Source organism: Callithrix jacchus, chromosome 11 (genome assembly GCF_049354715.1).
Source record: "Callithrix jacchus isolate 240 chromosome 11, calJac240_pri, whole genome shotgun sequence".
NCBI classification, from domain to species: Eukaryota; Metazoa; Chordata; class Mammalia; order Primates; family Cebidae; genus Callithrix; species Callithrix jacchus.
Window position 1 is genome coordinate 116,934,143 of NC_133512.1, and position 14,541 is coordinate 116,948,683.

At 46.7% G+C, this 14,541-nt stretch overlaps 1 protein-coding gene across 1 annotated transcript in view; it reads right to left on the bottom strand.

Moving 5' to 3' along the window:
• Positions 1 to 10,501, bottom strand: part of CPA4 (carboxypeptidase A4) — a 34,180-nt gene extending 23,679 nt beyond the window's left edge. The window contains exons 1-4 of the mRNA XM_017975657.4: positions 10,414 to 10,501; positions 4,932 to 5,013; positions 4,356 to 4,490; positions 2,879 to 2,977 (exon numbers count right to left, since the gene is read on the bottom strand). Of these exons, the coding sequence (XP_017831146.4) occupies positions 2,879 to 2,977; positions 4,356 to 4,490; positions 4,932 to 5,013; positions 10,414 to 10,481 (384 nt within the window). The 5' untranslated portion in view covers positions 10,482 to 10,501. The remainder of the gene's footprint in view (positions 1 to 2,878; positions 2,978 to 4,355; positions 4,491 to 4,931; positions 5,014 to 10,413) is intronic.
• Positions 10,502 to 14,541: the final 4,040 nt, after the last annotated feature.

Sequence of the window (14,541 nt, forward strand, 5' to 3'; positions counted from 1 at the left end):
AGGAGTTCAAGACCAGCCTGGGCAATGTAAGGAGACCCCCCCCCCACCCAACTCTACAAATAATGAAAAAAAAATTAGACAGCTGCAGAGGCATGTGCCTGTGGTCCCAGCTACTCGGGAAGCTGAGGTGGGAGAATCGTTCAAGCCTGGGAGGTTTAGGCTACAGTGAGCCGTGAATGCACCACTGCACTCCAGCCTGGGCAACAAGTGAAGTCTTGTCTGAAAAATAAAAAAAGAAAGAGCTCCAAGGCTCTTAAAAACAGTACTCCAAACTTCTGTGATCACTTTCTTTACTCAAAAAAAATTAAAAATTAGCATACACCATATATATGTACACACACAGACACACACACACAATGATACAAATATATTATGTACATTATTAAACAATTGAAATGGTTGTGTTACTAGTACACATAAATATATGTAGAAATATGAATAGACGTTGTAATTGTTTCTTCCTTCATTGTAGTGGACTATCTTGCTTATACCCCATGGATACACATGCCCTGCTTTACAGATAATTCTCTAAAGGCATTGTGAACGCAGTGAAGAAAGGTAAATAAATGGCTAAGGATACCCTTATTTGCTTTCAGGAAAAAAGTTTGATATAAATAGAATTTACCCATCTTAGTTGTTCAAACCACTTGAGGGCCAAAAGAAAATAAACACATGTATTTGTTTTGGCTTTAAGACTAGAAGAAGAAACTCTACAGAGGAGGAAAATGTGTAATTGATACAGAACAAAGTCAAGCTTAAACGGTTTATCAGACTTGCCATCAATATGGTAGACTGAGCAGCAGCAAGAAACCACCTCCAAATGCATAGGCCAACCAGGTAAAATACAAGAAAAATGATTCATAGCCAAGTTTAAAAGCTGAACAAGAGGAAACTGTAGGTGCCAGAAACAAAGAAGGAACTAACTAGAAAGGTGGAGGGTGAGAGCTCATGCCACAAAATCCCATCTCTGCCTTGGGTGCTGCGGGCTTAGGCAAACTGAAACTAGGAGGGGAGGCATAGGACCCAGCATGGGATAAGGAGCTGGAATTTGAGAGCTAGGAACGGGCAATTTGGGCCTCAAATAGGGCCTGGAGAGTCTACCCACTCTACCCACTGACCCTAGAGAGTGGAGGAAAAGCAGGATGGCTGCCTTGAACCTTGAGAGAAAAGAGAATCACCAGGAAAAGTTAAAACACCAAGCTGTGTCCAGGTGTGGGGTGCAAATTCACACTGCCCACCACACAAATAAGAGCTTTGGAACCAGAAACTCTAGCAGAGACAAGCATGAGATTCCCACTAGAGACCTAAGAAAGCCTAAGTGATTATAGACTATGAGTTGTTTGTTTGTTTGTTTCTTTGTTTTTGAGATGCAGTCTTGCTTCGTCACTCAGGCTGGAGTGCAATGGCACCATCTCGACTCACTGCAACCTCCACTTCCTGTTTCAAGTGATTCTCCTGCCTCAGCCTCCCAAGTAACTGTGACTACAGGTGCCCACACCACGCCCGGATAATTTTTGTATTTTTTTAGTTGAGACCAGGTTTCACCATGTTGGCCAGGCTGATCTGGAACTCCTGACCTCAAGTGTTCTGCCTGTCCCAGCCTCCCAAAGTGCTGGGATTACAGGTGTGAGCCACCGTGCCCAGCCTAGAATATGAGTTCTTAAAAGCTGTTTTTAGAAAGAACTGCATATAACCAAGCTGGGAGGGTGGTGGCACACCAATCCACAGTGGAGGGTGTCACAGTGTGAGGACAAGATTGCTGTAAGCCAGGCTGCAAAGGGCACCTCAAACCAGAGAAACCAGAGGTGAGTGCGAGAGACAGTGAGGCTCCAGCAGCCAGCAGATGAGGGGATGGCCCCTCCAGGGTCTTGGGTGACATTTGCAACTGGTTAGCTCAGCTGGCAAGGGCCCCACATTCATGAGGCTGACGTCATGGGCCTGATTCCTATGTGGGCTCTGAGCTCTGCATTCCTCCATGGCCTGAGACTGAACTCCTAACTTTATCCAGCTGTTTCGCACATGTATGTCATTGGTCACAAGGGGGATGAAGGGGCAGTGCAGTTGGAAGTGTATTCCATAAACAAAGCTACTGACAAGCATGGGAAAGAAGTGGAAATAGTCAACCTTTGAAATCCTCCTTCAAGAAGAGAAACAACTCAAAGCATATGCCTTGATGTATTAAGGTACATGAAGGGGGACACTCATTTAGATGTGGGGGTGTGTTCCTGTGCTCGTGGTCTGCAGATGAACGAAGATGATGACCCTGAGGGGTGTAAGAGAACTGTACCACATTCATGATGCAGTTCGATTCGACAGTCTCTCTTGATTTCTTAAGTTCCAGTATCCTAGGAAATTATTCTGCTTCAGGTTTTTCACTTGAAGGTTTGGCTTACCTTGAAAGTCAGCCATCGAAATCAAGTGGTTTCTAACTAAACACAGCACCAAAACACATGATGGAACAAATACATACATTATAAGTAGTCATGATAAACGAGTGGAAATATTTGGTTAACCTTAGAAATCGCCACTTGTCTACCTGCCTGGAATAAGTAACATTTTATGCTGGGTGAGTAAAATAGAGGGCTTTATGGTAGGGTAGAAGAAGGTTGAATTACAATGACTAGAAATGATTGCAATTATTTTCATGGTGTTCTTAAGGAGTTGCTTAAGGAAAGAAGGATGGCTGAGGAGGGAAATGTCAAGTTGTAGTTCATGACACTCTCAGGTGCTGGTAGGAGTTAAGCAATCCAAGAACTAGAAAGGAATTGAAATGTACATATTTTAGCCCTTCAGTGAGGGGATACTGTGCTGAAGACTAATGTCTCCCCGAAGTAAGGAGGTAGAGAACCTTGATCTTGACTCACTCTGAAATACTTACAGCTGCCAGAGAATGGTAAGCCCCGTAGTTGAAGTTATTACTGCTCCATTCTTGCCCTTCATTCTGTTGCATTTCTTCATCTTCATTGTCTAAAAGGGCCTGAAAACACAGCAATGTTGTGAACTGATGCACTGCAGATGTAGGTTTATGGTTTTTCTGCCATATCTTGGCAGAAATATCATATCAAGCAGCACATCAAGCAGCACAAATGTCAAGGTTTAAAATGGGGTCAGACTTCTTTCATATCTTTCTAACATTTTACTCATTTTACTTCTTGGGCAGTGGCTTGTGCCTGTAGTCTCAGCACTTTGGGAGGCTGAGGTAGGCAGATCATGAGGTCAGGAGATCGAGACCATCCTGGCCAATATGATGAAACCCCATCTCTACTAAAAATACAAAAATTAGCTGGGCGTTGTGGCACATGCCTGTAATCCCAGCTACGGGAGGTTGAGGCAGGAGAATTGCTTGAAGCAGGGAGTCGGAGGATGCAGTGAGCCAAGATTGCACCACTGCACTCCAGCCTGGCGACAGAGCGAGACTCCGTCTCAAAAAATAAATAAATAAATGTACTTCTTGGTGTCCAACTTACATCACCTTATTCAAAACCCACTTACTCCCTGGAAGCAACATATGTGCTCTTTGTATACTCTATATTCATATACTCTACAGTACAAATTCTCTAGACATCAGGCCACATCTGGTATCCAGTGTCTCTGAAATACACAGCTTGGGAAGCCATTCAGAAACAAAGACATTCTTATAACCACTCATACTTTGAAGGTTCCTGGCAGATGTCTGTGACATGTGAGGATGATTAATAATCTTATAGCTGCTAATGCCATCAGGAAACTCCCGGGCCGGATCACCAATTAGTCCACAACACACCTCGATGAAGGAGACAGCATGAGCCAGACACTGTCCTGTTGTTCAGATACAGGTCGTGAGGCTAGCGGATGGCGTTCCCTCTGCTGGCGGCTGTCGATGACATTCCCCCGTCTTAAAGGGTGGTCCCCAACCAACACCCTCCCCCTGCTCTGCTCTTGCCACCTGACTTCAAAGAAGAAAAGAAAGAGGGACTTATGACTTAAGGCTCATCTAGGATATGCCGGGTACTGTTAGACATTTTACATATTGAATCTTCTCAACAAATCACATGACGTATGTCTCACTGTTACCATTTTACTGATGAAAAAACAGAGGCTCTGCAGGTTAATGGCTTGTCCAAAGACACAGCACACAGCACTAGCAGTTAGCAAAATCAGGATTTGGATCCAAATCTGTGTGGTTCCCTGGCCCATTTATGCCCCTTCTACTATAAAATGTAACAAGTCACTGCACTTCACTTCCATTTACCTCAATTTCCTCATCTATAGAATAGAAAAGGATAAAACCAGAACTTGCAAATCTCTCCCGCCTACTCTGGACTGGCTGCTTGATCCTATGCAAGATCAGGAGGCGGGGGGCTTAGTCTACCTACCTGCAGGTTCTCAATTGTCACTTCGTACTCCAAGCCCTGGGATGCCAGGAAGGATTTAACTGGCTGCAGACTGACAGATGGGACCAGGACATCCACAGGCCGATTGAAGGTGGAGGGAGATTTCCAGACATTGAGCTGAAGAGAACAAAAATTAAACCAGATTAAAGGACAGTTCGGGTACAATAAGCTCATTCTTCTAGGACACTGCCAAAAGCCAGGGTGATCCCTGAGAGGCTGGGCTCTGCCCAAGGGCAAAGTCTGCCCATTTCACAATTGTGTCTGCTCAGACCTGCCCAACAAGCAGTATCTGGCAGAGACCAAGCGTCGTAAGTGGATGGCATCTAGAAGGATGGAGCCTGCTGTTCAAGCATCCCTTCTCCCAGGACTCCACCGCCATGACACAATCTACAGTGCTCCCTCTCTCATTGGCCCCCTCAATTGTGTAAATGGCAAGTGGACTAACACGGGATTATATTCAGAGACTCTTTGGAAATAAAAATAATCACACCAGGAGAGCAAGAGTCTTCTCCCACCAAAGTTAGAAGACACTCGGGAGAGCTAAGAAGAACCAGGTACCTTCAAGTTGTTGGAATTCACTAGCTGACTCAATTTGCTGATCTCGTCTCCATTCCTGACATTAATCCTAAAAACTTGGTCCCTAGAGAAGGAGAAAAAAAAAAGAGCAAAAGGTAATGATGAGCGTTCAGCTGGCAAAGAAACCCCAAGCCTCCTACCCCAGACATAACCAGGCTGAAGGAAAGGAAACGGTCTGGTCTTTGGTTATAATGTATGGCCATTAAAAACAAGGCTACATGGCAACTGTGAAAAAGTGCTTATGGCATAACTTTAAGGGAAATATTAAGTGAAAGAGCAGGACACAAAATTGTATGTATGCCATGATTACAAGTATGGAAATAGCAGATGCATTGGAAGAAAAACAGACAGCGGAAATATACCAAATGCTGACAGCCCTTATGTTCGGGTCGTGGGATTATGGATGACTTACTTTTTTCCCCCTTGTATCTGTTTTCTGTAATGTGGTCATATTACTTTATAATGAAAAACATATATATTTTACAGGAAGGAATGTGCCTGAGTTACATGCAAAGCTAACTCAAGACCTAAAGAAGCACTTCTTCACTGTCAGGGCTGAGGACTGAAACCCTGGCGGAACCTCCATGCTGGAAAGGAAACAGCATCTCCGTGCTGGGAGGGCGAGCTGTGCCCTCTTAAACCCAGGAGAGGAGGCTGGGTCCTCTCTCAGTCCCTTCCAGCTCCAGAACCCCATACACAGACTCGTTTGGGTGGAAACTGACCATGGCCCATGGTGCTGAGGCTGGATTTGGGTCTCCTCCTCCCCAGGGGGAAAGAGGGGACCCTTAGAGGGCACAGTCGGGGCCGGCCAGTCTCAGTGCCCTTTGTCCTGAGCTTGCTTCATGTACGTGATTTAGCTTCCGCAGAGGCGGTAGGTGTAGTGGACCCCGAAGTCCTGTGTGTGGGTGGGAGAAAGCGGGGCTTGAAAAGCTGCCTTTGTGCTCTCAGCTGGCTGGGGAGACAGGGGAGCCATTAGGCCGTTGCTAGGAGACGGCCACAATGAATCTGCACTCAACGCTGTGACTGCGTCATGCCTTTGACACAAGTGAATTCGAGGAGAGCCGCTGTGGGCTCAAGGACCTGTTGAGAGTGAATGGCTGTCACAGGGAGCTGAGCGTGCAGCCTCATGGGGCAGCTCCTCATCAGAAAACCGATTTCATCCAGACAGTCCTTCAGGGTTTTGCTGGGTTCTGGAACGTTCTAGGGGCTCTCCAGTAGGTCTAGGCTAGTCTCAAGGAGTCAAGGTCCACTGCAGAGCCGCTCCTGCTGCAGGTGGCTGGTTTGGAGGAGATGCCAGTGCTGAAGCTTCCCTTTCTCCCAACCCACCTGGTCCCCACAGGGTCCTGGAGGTGAGTGGGTAACTGCATCCTGTGGGCACTGCCAATGGCCCTGCGGAGATGCCACTGCCTGGGCAGGTCTCAGTCTGAACCCAACAGGCTTCAGATGAGGCGTCAAACCTGCCCTTTCCCTGACCTGAGCAAGCATCCTTGAAAAAAAGGGACCGACGTAGGACAGAATGGAGCCAGGTGCGATGGCTCACACTTGTAATCCCAGTGCTTCAGGAAACCAAGGGGAGAGGATTGCCTGAGGCCAGGAGGTCAAGATCAGCCTGGACAAAATAGGGAGACTTTGTCTCTACAAAAAACATTAAAAAAAAAAATTAGCTGGGCATAGTGGTTCATGCCTGTAGGCCCAGCTACTCAGGAGGCTGAGGCAGGAGGATCACTGGAGCCCAGGAGTTCAAGGCTGCAGTGAGCTATATCGCACCTCTGCACTCTAGCCTGGGCAACAGAGCAAGGCCTCATCTCAAAAAATTCAAATTAAAAATAAATAAATAAATAAAACAGAAGGGAAATCTTTACTCCTGGATGGGGACGAGTAAAGGGGGTCTACTGAACCCCTGCTGTGTCACAACTTACCTCCAACACTCCAGAAAGGGGGTATCTTTAAAATGGGGATTCTCTTTAAAAAATAAATAAATACTTTGGGAGGCCGAGGCGGGTGGATCACGAGGTCGAGAGATCGAGACCAACCTGGTCAACATGGTGAGACCCCGTCTCTACTAAAAATACAAAAAATTAGCTGGGCACGGTGGCGTGTGCCTGTAATCCCAGCTACTCGGGAGGCTGAGGCAGGAGAATTGCCTTGAACCCAGCAGGCGGAGGTTGCGGTGAGCCGAGATCGCGCCATTGCACTCCAGCCTGGGTAACAAGAGCGAAATTCCGTCTCAAAAATAAATAAATAAATAAATAAATAAATAAAATGGGGATTCTCTACTCTGGAGGTTGAGGCAGGAGGATTGCTTGATCCCAGGAGTTCAAGGCTGCAATGAGCTATGACTGCATCACTGCACTCCAGTCTGGCTGACAGAACAAGACCCTGTCTCCAAAAACAAAAAAATGGGGGTTCTAGAAAGCTCTTGCGTGGCTACATATTTATTCGCGCAATTAGGCATATGTAAAACACAGCACTGACTATAGCAATCACAAAGAGGAAATGGGAGGGAGAAGGAACAGGAGGAGAAAAAAAAGGAGGGCATAAGAATAAGAAGCTCTGGGAGTGTAAAAATCATGTTACACATTCACCCAGCACGTGCATTTTAGTTTTTCCAAAGTGGTGACTTCACAACAGAACTTGTGCACATTCCTGGGCGTGGTTCAGGACAATGGGACACTGCGTCTCTACCTGGCCCTGAGTATGATTAAATCCGCAGTCCCATTTCATCCTGCTCTAATCAGCCAAGCTACAGAGGTTAAAGAAATGTCTGTAGCATGTAAACAAGCAGGGCAGAAGGGCAGGTGCAGAGTGGAGCCCATTCCATCTGTCTCTTCTTCACCTCTCCCTTCCACCCCACCTTGGTCCCAGCCCAAACTCATGCTGTTCCCACTGCCTGCAATCCATCCTTTAGCTTATCTGTCTGGCCCATCTAGTCCCATCGAATCTTTAGGACCCATTCACATCACCCATGAAGCTTTTCCTGACCAGTCCTAGCAGTCTTCAGATAGCACTGAACATTGGTGGGGCGGTAGTGGGGTAGCGTTATCTTTATGAACAGAAGCACAGGGACACCCGGAAGCAGGAAGGACGTCTCAGGGTGCCATGTGAAGGGCGCCCTTCTTCTTGCCCTTACTGTCCTCCTCTCTGTTTGGAATATACTCTCTTCAGTTCATGAGACTCAAGATGGTCAAGCATATCCCATCTCCACTATCTGGAAATTCACTCAAAGACCTTGAACTCTTTCTGAAGATGGAAGATTGGCCTGGGAGGGGGATGTGTTGGGATTTACAGGTGGCCATGTTTGCCTCTCCTGTTCCACACAGGTGTTCTCGCAGCTCCTCTTAACTCAGTCCTCTCCAATAGCCAGGGGCGCCCAGCTGCTGCCAGTGCAATGGCTGGCACCACCTCTCCCTTACCCCTACAGGCATCTGTGCTTTACACAGTCCATACCCACTTTGGTGACTGAGCATCTATCCCTCCCCTTTCACCATGCTGGCAGCCAAGTGTCCCGTTCTTTGTGCCTTTCTCACCTGCCTCCCCAGCCAGGCTTAGCAGCCACCACAAAGAGTATTAAGAGATGGTTTCACAGAACTCTTAGATGCCTGCCAGCTTCCTGCTGATGCTGATGCTATAACCAGCTCTGCAACTGCTTCCTGTTCTCTGCCTGCCTGGCGCCTCTAGGCATCCTGGCCATTGTCCCATCCTGAAGATGTCTGAAGACCAGGACAGAAGACGCCAGTAGAGCAAGAGAGACTTGAGGAGATAGGTGAGGCGGATAGAAGGGAGGGGAATGGGTGGTGGGGAGAAACCATCATCCTCATCTTCAGCAGCCAATCCAGAGGCTGGCTTCCCAACGACTTGAATGCTCAGAGACCGCTTCCCCTTGCTCTCAATGTTCCCCCTGCTGTAAACTCTGGGTGTCTGGAACATCTCTAGAGAGCCCAGGAAGAATTCCACTACCTTTGCTAGGTTTCCAACTGTGGCGTGAGAACAGATTTGGGGATGAGAATGACACTGTCAGTTAAAACCATCTGCAATCAGCTCAGGCACACAGCTTTTTCTGCGTAGAATTCCTGCAGAGAGAATTCTAGGGCCTGGCCCAGCTGCCGCAGCCCAGGTGCCCACTGGATTGCAAGAGAGGTCTGTATCTTGCGAAATAGAGATTTTTTTCAGCCACATGAATAGGTGCAGTAGGAGCCTGACGGTTCCATGAGTCAGCCCACATGGCAGCAAGTCTAGTCACTACACACCTACTGCTGAGCCGCCTGCAGGAAAATCTCTTCCCTGGCCACCTGCTAGCCTAACCCCTCTGAGCTATTTGGCAATAAAGACACAGGTGTGTACAGAAGTCATCACCATAAAAATTAGCCAATCTCATATAAGTAATTATCTCAAAAAACAACCCAAATTTCCATTAGCCAGATAGTAAAACAGAAAGTGAGCTAAGAGATAGATCCAGGAAACACAGGATTTTATCTGGAAATAAACTTGTGTTATAGCAAAAGAATACGAGTTTTACATTCAGAGTTCCAGCTCCCCCGCTTCCCAGCTAAGTGGCCTTGGGCATGTTCCTTAACATTTCTAAGGCTTTTTTTTTTCATGTTTAAATGGAAGAAAATAACACCCCTGCCTGGCAAAGTTGTTGTGATGAAAAGATAATGTACATGAAAGCTCTTTGCAAATGGAAAAGTATTATGCAGTAATGAGTTATTATAATTCAGTTTTCTCGCAGGGCACCATGGTATCCTTTTTACCTCTCCTACCACCCAAATGTCACTCCTTTGCAAACCTCAAAGCATTCTGCTTGGAGTGTGCTGAGCACATGTGGATATACGCACGCGCATGCACACACACACACACAAACGCGCACACGGTGTACAGGCATGTGTCTCTGCATGTGATTTTCATAGCTGTGTCAAGGCAAGACCTGTGAAATCTCCACATCCCAGAATCCAGTGAGAAAGTACCAGCTCAGAAGGGGTAGCTCAGGGCTAGAACACTGGACTGCAGATCAAGAGAAAGCACCAGCTCTGCAAAGCCTTCGCCATTAACAAAGGAGTGAAATCAACAAGCTTGAGACCCAGGTTTTCCCTGTAAGCATGGCAGAAATTGGAAACAAACCATTTCTGGTAATCAGTAACTCTCGGTAATTAATAATGTAGGAGTAAGAAAGGAGATGCCTAGAACTGACCTTATTACAAAAAGAACTAGGCAGAAAAAGAATGGCAGGAGATGAGGGAGCTGGGGAGAGACCGCAGCGATCATCTAATCCTGATTTCACAGATGAAATCAGGTCTCAGAGAAGAGAAGAGAGTGGACTTGTCCAGGATGACACAGGGACAAAGCTGGAACAAGAGCCCAGCTCTCCTTCCTCCATGTCAGCTATCATCAGCCATTCATTTTCAGTCCCATTCGGCTCCCATATTTCTGAGATAACCAAATAAGAAGAAGTCCAAAAGGAACTTACCCAAAAAATTTTTCTCGGCTACAGATGCTGGACCCAATAAGGGCCCCAATGAACAGTATCCACCTCATATCCCAGGGGAGTCAGTCCTACAGGGGCCAAGTCAAGCTGTATTTATAGAGTCTGTGGGTGACTCAAGTCCTCAAAAATGCTAATTGATTCCCAAGCACCCTTCCAACTCTGACAGTGCGACAGGCAGGCCCTACCAATGCCTCTCCCATTCTTTTCAAGTGATAAAGATTAGCCTCTCAATTTACAAGGTCAGGAACTTGCTCCAGGGGCTGAAAAGTGTGCCAAGGGTGCCATATTGCTCATCACTTGGCATTAAATAGTGTTTTTTGAGTGAATAAGAAAGTCTCATGGTGTTGGATGGAATTTATACTGATAGGAGAGGTGAGATTGTAAACCTGGGATGGGGTTACCTCTAGAATTTAAAAAAAAAAAAAAGTTGGCCAGGTGTGTTGGCTCACGCCTGTAATCCCAGCACTTTGGGAGGCCGAGGCAGATGGATCACCTGAGGTCCGGAGTTCGAGATCAGTCCGCCCAACATGGTGAAACCCCATCTCTACTAAAAATACAAAAAATTAGCCAGGCGTGGTGGCAAGCACCTGTAATCTCAGCTACTTGGGAGGCTGAGGCAGGAGAATCACTTGAACCCAGGAGGCAGAGGTTGCAGTCCAGCCTGGGCAACAAGAGCAAAACTCTGTCTCAAAAAAAAAAAAAAATGAAGACTATCGAAGCAACCCTGAGCTGGTCAAAGACCACATGCTTGACAAGCCCTGCCGGAGAACTTCACCAGGGCAGGGCAGGATGAGGAAAGAGGTTTGTGGCCTCTTTTATGGATCTGAGGCCTAATTCTTATGACTCCACTAAGAAAATAGAAACGTATCAGGCCAATGATACAGAAGGGATGTTTTAGTCTGAATAAATTATCAGTGTTCTTGGAGTCTGAGCTACAGGGAAGGCTTAAACGATATTACTAATAATAAGACTTTCTTGTACTTCCTAGAAGTATAAGAAAGTGGGTCTGGTGTCCTTTCTGCGAAGTCACAGTTGAATAAATGGAAGATGCTCATTATCTCCATAACTTCTTCAGGGACTCTGGGGCCATTGAATCTGTCCCGGGAGCTCAGTTCCCACAGCCTTTCCCATCCCACCCTCCTTACAGTCTACATGCTTTCCATACCCACCCAAGGGGAGTTGAGAGAGTTAAAGAAAAACTATTCCGACTTGTGTTAAAATCTAAGACCTAGGCCGGGCACAGTGGCTTGCTCCTGTAATCCCAGCACTTTGGGAGGCCAAGGCGGGTGGATCACAAGGTTAGGAGTTCAAGTCCAGCCTGGCCAACATTGTGAGATCCTATTTCTACTAAAAATACAAAAAACTAGCCAGGCATGTTGTGGGCACCCGTAATTACAGCTGCTCGGGAGACTGAGGCAGGAGAATTGCTTGAACCTAGGAGGCGGAAGTTGCAGTGAGCCGAGATCACACCACTGCACTTCAGCCTGGATGACAGTGAGACACTTCCTCTCAAAAATAAAAAAAATAAAAATAAATAAAAGGCCGGGTTCAGTGTTTCACGCCTGTAATCCCAGCACTTTGGGAGGCTGAGGCAGGTGGATCACAAGGTCAAGAGATCAAGACCATCCTGGCCAACATGGCGAAACCCCGCCTCTACTAAAAATTACAAAAATTAGCTGGGTGTGGTGGCATGCACCTGTAGTCCCAGCTACTACGGAGGCTGAGGCAAGAGAATTGCTTGAACCCAGGAGGCGGAGATTGCAGTGAGCCAAGATTGCACCACTGTGCTCCAGCCTGGCACCTGGCGACAGAGCAAGACTCTGTCTCAAAAAATAATAAATAATAATAATAAATGTAAGACCTAATTCAAGATTATTATGATTGGGACCACGGCTGTTACCATAGGAGAGACTTACTATGCTCAGCACCGAATACAGCAAAGAAAATGGGGGGTATCCGTGGGATTACTAAGAGAAGACATTGAGGTAGGGGAATTCTTGCTAAAGGCAAGCCAAGGACTTGAACATCAAATGTAGGAATGAGGAACTTGATCAGATATCAAGGCGGGAGGAATGACTTAGTAGGATTTTTGCTCAGGCTGGCTTAGCCAGGGCTCAAGAACCAGCCCAGTCAAAAAGAAGGCACAGAATCTCAAGTGTGGTCCTGGAGAGAGCTTTTGTCGGGAGCTCTGGAGCGAGGGGCCATCATCTCCTATTGCTCTCTTAGGCTCCTTTTGTCCTCTCAACACTTAAATTGAATTCCTACACCCACCCTGTCCACTACGAAGGCTGCACTCAGTGTCACTGAGATCGATGTCAGCTTTGAAGTTAGCAGCAAAAGCAACTGAGTCCCAAATCTGTAAGAGACGTGAAATGGAAGAATCAAGGACCCAGAATTCTAGGCAAGCTGAAATTTAGTTCCTACCTTTTTCTCCCAGGTAAAACCATCAACATGAAGAAAACCTAAATCCCTAATGAAAGTCAGTATCTAAAGAGAAACTGTGTGCAACCTAAGACCCAGGCTCGACAGGGCAACCAGGAAGAAGGGATGTCATTGGCTTGGGTCCCCATCAGTATTTTTTGTGTTTGTTTTTCTGAGACAGGGTCTCACTCTGTTGACCAGGCTGGAGTACGGCGGTGTGGTCATAGCTCACTGCAGTCTCAAACTCTTGGGCTCAAGTGATCCCCCCACCTTAGCCTCCCAAGTAGCTGGGACTGCAGGTGTTTGCCACCATGACAAGTTGGTTTTTTTTTTTTTTTGGTAGAGACGGGGTCTCACTGTGTTGTCCAGGCTGGTCTCATACTCTTGGCCCCAAGAGATCCTCCAACCTCAGTCTCCCAAAGTGCTGCAATCACAGGCCTGAGTCACCGCCATGCCCTGCCCCGCCAGTCTTCATAAAGCAGCACACCAGGAAATAAAAAACCAAAGGCAACAATGGAACCAGGTATAGCACCGAGCACAAGGCCTGGCACAGTGCAGCTGTTTAATTAGTATTTATTAAATAAATGAACTTGAAAGTCCACTGTTAGCCCTAAAAAGCTGCACTCTGAAGATGGAGGGGCTGACACATGCTATGTCACGGAAGAACCTGGAAAACATTATGCTAAGTAAAAAAAAGATGCTAGACACAGCCAGATGCAGTCGTTCATGCCTGTAGTCCCAGCACTTTGGGAGGCCAAGGCGGGCAGATCACAAGGTCAGGAGATTGAGACCATCCTGGCCAACATGCTGAAACCCCATCTCTACTAAAAATACAAAAATTAGCTCGGTGTGGTGGCATGTGCCTGTAATTCCAGCTACTTGGGAGGCTGAGGCAGGAGAATCACTTGAACCAAGGAGGTGGAGGTTGCAGCAAGCTGAGATTGTGCCACTGCACTGCCGCCTGGACGACAGAGCCAGACACAAAAGGGCGAATACTATGTAATTCCACTTATATGAAGTACCTAGAATAGGCAAATTCATAGAGACAGAAAGTAGCTAGTAGTTGCCAGGGGCTGAAGGGCAAGACGAATGGGAGTTACGGTTTAATGGGAAGCGTTTCAGTTTGGGATGACTGGAAAGTTCTGGAGATGGATGACGGGACGGCGCAACACTGTGAGTGTACTTCATGCCACTGAACTGTACTCTTAAAAATGATCAAAATGGTAATTTTTATGTATAATTTTTTTTTTAGATAGAGTTTCATTCTTCTTGCCCAGGCTGGAGTGCAATGGCGTGATCTCGGCTCACCACAACCTCTGCCTCTTGGGTTCAAGCGATTCTCCTGCCTCAGCCTCCCGAGTAGCTGGGATTACAGACATGCACCACCAGGCCTGGCTAATTTTTGGTATTTTTAGTAGAGATGGGGTTTCTCCATGTTGCTCAGGCTGGTCTCAAACCAACCTTAGGTGATCCTTCCACCTTGGCCTCCCAAAGTGCTGGGATTACAGGCGTGAGCCACCATCCCCAGCCAGTTTTATGTGTAATTTAACACAATAAAAAACTGTCAAATGATGTTGGGAGCACTCCGCTTAGGATGGATTTTTTTTAATATTATTATTTTTAGAGATGGGGTCTCCCCCATGTGGACCAGGCTGATCTCAAATTCCTGGGCTCAATCCTCCCACCTCA